Consider the following 7,940-nt stretch of genomic DNA (forward strand, 5'->3'; position numbering starts at 1 on the left):
ACGACGAGAAGGAGATCGAAAATCATCTGACTAACACTTGGCGGCTAGATTAGGGTTTTCACCTTTGCTTCATCTCGCCGTTAGTTGTACTTTTCCGGTAACATATCGAGCCACCGGCTTTCTTTCTGTCGCGATCTCTCATTTTCCCTTGTAACCGACTGAACGTTCTTTCTCCGACCATTAATAAGACGTCTTTGCTTAAACCCACATCTTATTTATTACCGTTTCTCGATCAAACAATCAGCATAAGAAAACTCAAAAAGAAACACTCCCAAACTAATCACACAACAATAATAATTGATTTCTACCGCATTACAGATCTTCTTAAACCAAGGATACCTAAAAAGCTTTGATAGAAAGGAGGATAAAGATAACACTTTCTCCCCATTCTTGTTTCAGCTTTGAATGTTGTGTTGACAGAACTAGCTATCGATTCTTGAATTATGATACGAACAGAGAGAATAACTGACTTGGATATCGTAAGACGAAGGATTCAGTTCGTTGAATGTCCCCACGCGAAGGCAAGTTGAAGCACAAAGCTCCTCCTCCGACACCGTTTCGGATATTACGATCGCTGACCTGTCGATAGCTGGAGCACATATGTGTGAGTCAGAGATCGGAGGTAACCGGAGACTACAGGAAGGAGAAGACCTGAGCCCGTGTGTTTGAGTCACCGAAAGCAGCTTATCACTGGTTTCCCTGCTACCTTGCTGTTGGTAGTGTTGTTGGCTTTATGTAATAACCACTCGAACCATTGTAAGCTGTTTCGAACCGCTAGTAAATTCAAAAACGGATTCCAGTTTGCGATTGCGGGAGGATAAATTTATTTCTTTTTTTCAAAAACAATATAAATATAAATACAAAAATAAAAGCGCAATTCTTCTAAATAGACAATTTTCAAGTTTTTGTCACAAAAATAGACTAAAAAGAGGAAAATGACCAAAATATTTCATTTAATAGCTAAAAGGACTCTAATACCATAGATATATAAAAAATAAAAAATAAAAAAAAATTATAGTTTTAGATTATATGTTTTCAAATTTGAACTTTTTTATAAATATTTTTTTTTCAATTTTTTTTTAATTTTTTTTTTCAAATTTTCTTTTTGTAATTCGAAAATATTTTTTGAAACTAATTCAAAAATTTTTATTTCAAATTTTTAATATTTATTTTTTATTTTATAAAATTTTAAACTTCAATCCCAAATCCACACCCCTTAACTCTAAACCCTAAAGTTTAGATTAGTTAACCCTAAGGGTATAAATATATATTTACTTCTTTAATGAAACATTTTGGTCATTTTGATCTTTAGAGTCTATATTTGTGATCAAAACTTTGTACTGCTATCCTACGGTATTTCTCAAAATAAAAATATTCAATAAAAATTTTAAATTGAAATTATAAAAATACTAAAATATATCTATTGTATTTTAATTAATGTTAGAAAAATTTTAAAATAAAAATATTTTCTATAATTTTAAAAAATTTAAAGCTATAATTTTCTAAATATAATTTTTATATTTATTATAATACTATAATTTTGATATTTTTATAATTATATAAAATGTAAATATTGTTAATTTATTATTTAACCGCTGCTGTATTTGGTAGTTAATCAGTCATAAGTATTCTGCAAACGCATCAATTTTAACCGTAGAATCAGTCATACAAATCTCTTAAAATCGTTAAAAACCGTAACCACCTGCATCGGTAAATTTTTGTAACGGCAAGCGTTCGTTTGCGTTTGAACCATGCCCAGAAGGTTCAATATGGAATATGGAGCTCTAGCGTTTGGGCTCAATATGAGGCCCATAGATTTTCTAGGAAAATAATCCGAAACACATAAGAGCCACACAATATCAAACCAATATCATTGACAAACAAACAAAAACAAAATGTAAAATCACCTTTTGTTCTTTTTTGTTTGTTATGTGTCATCTTATATATTCTTGAAAAAAAAACATTGTTATCATCGCAAACAACACGTTTGATTTTCATCATTTGAACTTGCCTAATCTTTTTTTTTTGTCAACAAAACGTACCTAATATCAATTTATCTATTATTACTTACTCCCTCTGTTTTTAAAAGATGTATATTCTAGACTTTTCACATATATTAAAAAAGCTCATTAAATATGCATTGTTTTTTGTGAATAACAATTTTTCATAACTTTTAGCCAATAGAAATTCAATAATCACCATTAATTTTTTTGAAACTTACAATTTTTCATAAACTCATACATTGAAAAAGTAAAAAATGTATTTTTTTGAAACAATTTTTTTTTCTAGAACATACATCTTTTAGGAACGGAGGGAGTATAATATTTATGGAAAATGAACAAGTTGTAACATGTATACACGTAGTTAAGAGGGGAGATTAGTGTTAGTTCATGCATGATGATGTGGTTAACTACTCGAATCTATAGTCGCAAATAAAGTAATAGTTGCAAAGTATGGAAGGATGAGGATGATGATGCGAAGATGATGTGTTTGAGTCAGAGAGCCTTTGTCATTATCCTATGATTGTATGTCTGCTCATGCATCGCCTCTGATTGGTCCACAAATACCAAGGGAAAACACACAAATCACTTCACCAATAATAGAAGAGAAAACCTACGTTACGTATTGGTTGATAGATATAAGAAGACAAACTGGCTCATTAACTTTGACATGTTCACGCATATGATATTTTACCTATCTCAGACAATTATGTTCTGTGTGTCCTATAATATACACCTGTATTCTAAATTATATAATTCATATACTTACGTTTTTCAAAAAAATAATTCATATACTTACAAAATGCTACATGAAACGCATCACATGGGAGTCATAACTACAGGCAATGTACTTTTTCATAGTTTGCATAATCGTGGAACGTATTATTACATTACTCGTGATCCCGCATATGTAGTTAATGATTAACAAGATATATATATATATATATGATCACGAAGCTATTTGTCAATTTGTATTTTCCAAAATCAGAGTAATTAATTGCTTACTTTGTGATGCGGAACTTCGGAACCGAAACCAATCATAAGATATAGTATAATATATCTTTTGTTGTTCATTCCATGCTTTATATATGTGGATCCAATTTTCGCTTGTCTAACATCGTTTTTACAATATAAACAAGTAACAAACAACAAAATTTTCCGATAAACATTAGTAATCAAATAAAATAAAGCGAACCTATAAGACCTCATATCTAGATATTTCATTTCTCTCTTTGTTTTCTTCTAGTTATTTCAAGGTTTCACCAATATAATACTTAATTTCTTACTTATTACGAAGATGTAATGTACTATCTATATAATAATAGAATTGATCATTACCTCATTACGCGGCGGTCAAGGTTGTTATTACTCCCTATCACATAATTCACACACACGCAGACTCGCTTGACACATGGTGGATTTATTTGTACTTTCATATTTGATATATATAAACAGCCAAGATGTATAATGAGAGATTCATTCGTAGTGATATATTAGATATTAAAAGAAAAAAGTAGAAAGAAATAGAGAGAGAGAGAGAGAGGTGCAAGAGAGATATGGAGATGGAGAAGTACAAGCCGGTCATGGCGTTAGTGCTGCTGCAGTTTACATCAGCAGGAGTTGCACTCTTCACGAAAGCTGCTTTCATGGAAGGACTCAATCCCACCGTCTTCGTCGTTTACCGTCAAGCCATCGCTACTCTCTTCATCTGTCCCATCTCTTTCTTCTCCGCTTGGTAAGTTCAAGAGCTTTTCTCTAACGATATGTAACATATTGGTTGCATCGAAATGAACATACATGTGTACCAAATAATATTCACATACACCTAAACCTAGGCTATTCCGGTTTACTTATCATCAAGAACTTTAAAAAAAAAAACTTGAAATGAAAACTTATCTCCAGTGTTTTTGTGGACGGTAAAATAGGAGCAAAGCAAACAAACCTTCTCTTGGAATCAGAGGCTTTTGGTGGGTGGCTCTCACAGCTTTTTTTGGTGTTACTGTGAATCAGAACGCTTATTTTAAAGGCATTGACTTATCTTCTTCATCCATGGCTTGTGCCATGACCAATCTTATTCCTGCTGTCACCTTCATCATCTCCATCATTGTTGGGTTGGTATTTATAATTTTTTTTTGTTACCAATATATTAGTGATTCTGTATTGATGGTTACATGGCTTTGATATTGGTTTCAGATTCGAGAGGATAAAGAGGAGAAGTTTGAAAAGTGTAGCAAAGGTAATAGGAACAGGTGTCTGTGTAGGAGGAGCCATGGCAATGACTTTTCTAAGAGGACCTAAGCTGCTCAACGCCATGTTGAACCAAGACAACAACAACACTTGGTTACTGGGTTGCTTATGTCTTCTCGTTAGCACATTTGCTTGGTCTTCCTGGTTGATCCTTCAAGTTCCAATTGCTAATCATTGTCATGATCATTTGTACACGTCCTCCTGGACTTGTTTCATGGCTACCATAGCCTCTTTCTTCATGGCTCTCGCCTTAGGAAACACTGACTTAACGTCCTGGAAGCTTGATTCCTCGTTGAAGCTCTCTTGCTGCGTATACTCTGGACTCCAATTGGCGGTGTCTTTCTTTCTACAAGCTTGGTGCGTGTCGCGGAAAGGACCTCTCTTCTCTGCACTCTTCAACCCTCTTTCTACTGTCATTGTCACTTTCTTCGGCGCCCTGTATCTAAAAGAGCAGACTTACCTTGGCAGGTACGCCTTGGTGGTTTCTTTTCTTTTCTTATTGTCTTGTAATTTTCACAACTTCATCTGCTTTGTTCGTTTATTATTCAGCTTGCTGGGGGCTTTGGCTATCATCCTTGGTCTCTACATTGTTCTATGGGGCAAAACCGAAGACTATCTACAAGAAGAAGCAACTGACCTGAAACTGCAAAATGAGCACACCACTACCTCCCAATCTGACTTTGTTCCCATTATGATTGGCGATAGGGCTTTTAGTAGTTCAGAGCTCCTAGAACCTCTTCTCATGTAAATTCTATTTAAAGTCGGTTCTAGATGGTGTAATGATAAGTTTTTTGGACAAAGTAAAGTAAAATGAAATGGAACTTGTTTCACAAATCTTTACTCGTCCCAACATATTCAGAGGCTGATACACAGACAAAAAAAGACTCGAAATAGAAGCACAAAGCAAGTGTTTTTTGTAATAACTCATTTAGTCATTATGTTGCATATTTTAAAAGAGAAAAATACATTGAATTGCAACCTCTCACACACAAGACAAGCGATCAAACAAGTTTGTCTTAAAGGCTGCATTTTTACCGACTCAAGAGTAGTAAGATAATCTTTTTGGTCTTGTGATCTAATAATAGCTGCGTTTCCTGTTGTTCCTGAAGGCGCAACAACCAACGGAGTAGACGATGATGAGGAATATGAGGAAGACAATGTTCACCTTAGCCACTTTTTTCCACGAGTTCTTGAGGTTATCTAGCAGGCCAGCCTTGCACGCTTGGCAGTTGTAGCATAAAGTTCCCGGCCTGTTGTCCCAAACGTTACAGTCCTCGTTTGTGTAAGGACCAGTGGTCTTTGTCCAATTAGTGGGGCCCACGTACGTGAAGTTACAATCATTGGACGGCTTACAGCAACCAGACTACACAAGTGAAGCAAAAAAAAAAAAGAGCTGGTGAAATCGAAACTAAGTTTCATGTTACATAACAAGATGCAGCCTACAAGAATCTACAGTGTAAAAGCAGCATTTAAAAAAAAGAAGGAATTGATCAAAAGACAACTTTTAGAAAGGCTTTGTGTGTTCTTAAAGCTAAAGTACTTTAAAGGAAAAAGCTAGATTCACTTTTTGAAACTCGGATCTCAAAATTGGAGATAAACAAGATTGAAATCGAATGTGACCTGAAGGGCATTGAGATTAGTCTTGTAGAACTCTTCAACGTTGACGCTAGCGTAGCGAGTGCTGAAAGTGGAGCACACGTTGGAGTAGATCAAGCAGCTCTTGATCCGATCCCAATTCTTAGCATTGCTCACTCGTTTCTGCAACCAGTTCGAGTAATCACCGACGCGGTACTCCTTATACCCTCTATCGGACAAAACCTCTCCGGCGCCGCGGTTGGTGACGGCGAAGGCGAAGATGGTGAAGCAGAACCCGAGGAGTATGAGGAGGAACATGGCGCAAAGGTAGAGCCAGAGGAGGCACGAGACGCGGCAGCAAGCGCCGACGAGACCGGCGATGGAGACGAACATGAGGAAGATTCCGATGACGACGATTGGTTTGTCGAGGAAACGCTCGCACTCGGTGGCTGCATTTTTGCCGAGCCAGATCCCGGCGGAGAGGATTGGGACTGAGAGGAGGAAGGTGAAGAAGTTTAGGATTCCGAGAAGGTTGTTGCTACACTGCACCATGTTTGTTTGTTTCTTTGTTTGGTCTTTTCGGCGGAGAGATTTTTATTTTTGTTTCCGGCGGAAACCGAAAGTGAATCTGTGAATCTTTAGGCAAATGAAGAGTTTTGTCAGTTACGAAATCTGTTGTAGTCAACGACAGCTGGATAAGTTTTGTCTTAATGATAAAACTTTTTGCAAATTACACCCTCAACTTGTTGAGAATGACGAAATTGGCTTAAGAATTGAAATTGCTGAATCCAGGTCCAAGTTAAAGCATTTATTAATCAAAAAGAATGTCTTTCCTGTTATAAATTAAGCATTGAAATGATCATCCACTTCTTTACCAACTCAAGCACTATGATCATCTACTCATCAAACACTATGATCTCCCACTCATTTACCAAATTAAGCACTATCTTTGTTATTTTATGTATTGTTGTTCACTATAAATACCATCACTCATCTCACTCTTTTGTACACCAAAAACAAGAACAAGAGTTTATAATCAAAGAACCATTACATCTTCTTCTTCTTCCTTATAATAAACTCTCTCCCTTATACTAGTGTTATTTGCTTCCTACGGGTATCAAATTCTACTCTTATTTAAATTTCTCGATACTATAAATTATAAGTTATTTCATAACACGTTATCAGCACGATCACTCTGCGATTCGGTAAAATTTATTTGTATCATTTATACCCTGTTATAATGGTCGGTATACCGCCTCTACTATTATTTATATCATGTTATAATGGCCGGAATACCGCCTATATTATTTACTAGTAATTTAATTTATTTATTGGTCGGCCGAGCCGCCTTATATCATGTTTATTATTTATTGGTCGGCCGAGCCGCCTTATATCATGTTTATTATTTATTGGTCGGCCGAGCCGCCTTATATCATGTTTATTATTTATTGGTCGGCCGAGCCGCCTTATATCATGTTTATTATTTATTGGTCGGCCGAGCCGCCTTATATCATGTTTATTATTTATTGGTCGGCCGAGCCGCCTTATATCATGTTTATTATTTATTGGTCGGCCGAGCCGCCTTATATCATGTTTATTATTTATTGGTCGGCCGAGCCGCCTTATATCATGTTTATTATTTATTGGTCGGCCGAGCCGCCTTATATCATGTTTATTATTTATTGGTCGGCCGAGCCGCCTTATATCCTGTTTATTATTTATTGGTCGGCCGAGCCGCCTTATATCCTGTTTATTATTTATTGGTCGGCCGAGCCGCCTTATATCCTGTTTATTATTTATTGGTCGGCCGAGCCGCCTTATATCCTGTTTATTATTTATTGGTCGGCCGAGCCGCCTTATATCCTGTTTATTATTTATTGGTCGGCTGAGCCGCCTTATATTCTGTTTATTATTAATTGGCCGGCCGAGCCGCCGTATAATTTATTTATTATTCTGCATTGATCGGCTGAGCCGTCGCATGATTTGTTGTCATATAACATAAATATTTCATTGTCATAATTTTTCACTTTTATGAAATTTTATAGATTTGATTGACCGTTTAATACGATATTTTCAGACTAATTTTTGGTGCACTCGATTTAACCCAACGGTCACAAA

At 35.8% G+C, this 7,940-nt stretch overlaps 4 protein-coding genes across 6 annotated transcripts in view; 1 reads left to right on the forward strand and 3 right to left on the reverse strand.

Moving 5' to 3' along the window:
* Positions 1-765, reverse strand: part of LOC106308530 — a 15,344-nt gene extending 14,579 nt beyond the window's left edge. The window contains exons 1-2 of one of the 3 annotated variants that reach the window (XM_013745694.1): positions 652-763; positions 471-579 (exon numbers count right to left, since the gene is read on the reverse strand). The gene's annotated coding sequence lies outside the window, so the exon portion shown is untranslated. Of the gene's footprint in view, positions 1-470 lie in introns of all 3 variants that reach the window. The other 2 variants (XM_013745689.1, XM_013745684.1) reach the window with 2 other exon arrangements.
* A 2,603-nt stretch (positions 766-3,368) lies between these two features.
* Positions 3,369-5,083, forward strand: LOC106308516 (WAT1-related protein At4g28040). The gene is made up of 4 exons (XM_013745674.1): positions 3,369-3,735; positions 3,926-4,111; positions 4,194-4,715; positions 4,797-5,083. The coding sequence occupies exons 1-4, from the start codon at positions 3,557-3,559 to the stop codon at positions 4,993-4,995; spliced, it is 1,086 nt and encodes a 361-aa protein (XP_013601128.1). The 5' UTR covers positions 3,369-3,556; the 3' UTR covers positions 4,996-5,083.
* A 32-nt stretch (positions 5,084-5,115) lies between these two features.
* On the reverse strand, positions 5,116-6,508 carry LOC106308523 (tetraspanin-7). Its single transcript, XM_013745681.1, has 2 exons — positions 5,868-6,508; positions 5,116-5,610 (listed from the first exon to the last, which is right to left on the reverse strand). Exons 1-2 carry the CDS (start codon positions 6,372-6,374, stop codon positions 5,323-5,325), a joined length of 795 nt encoding a protein of 264 aa, XP_013601135.1. The 5' UTR covers positions 6,375-6,508; the 3' UTR covers positions 5,116-5,322.
* A 125-nt stretch (positions 6,509-6,633) lies between these two features.
* The window catches only part of LOC106308548 (cytochrome c oxidase subunit 6b-3), a 6,565-nt gene continuing 5,258 nt past the window's right edge, over positions 6,634-7,940 (reverse strand). Inside the window, exon 5 of the transcript XR_001263571.1 lies at positions 6,634-6,650. The gene's annotated coding sequence lies outside the window, so the exon portion shown is untranslated. The remainder of the gene's footprint in view (positions 6,651-7,940) is intronic.

The sequence above is a fragment of the Brassica oleracea genome, chromosome C1, assembly GCF_000695525.1.
Source record: "Brassica oleracea var. oleracea cultivar TO1000 chromosome C1, BOL, whole genome shotgun sequence".
Taxonomy (NCBI): domain Eukaryota; kingdom Viridiplantae; phylum Streptophyta; class Magnoliopsida; order Brassicales; family Brassicaceae; genus Brassica; species Brassica oleracea.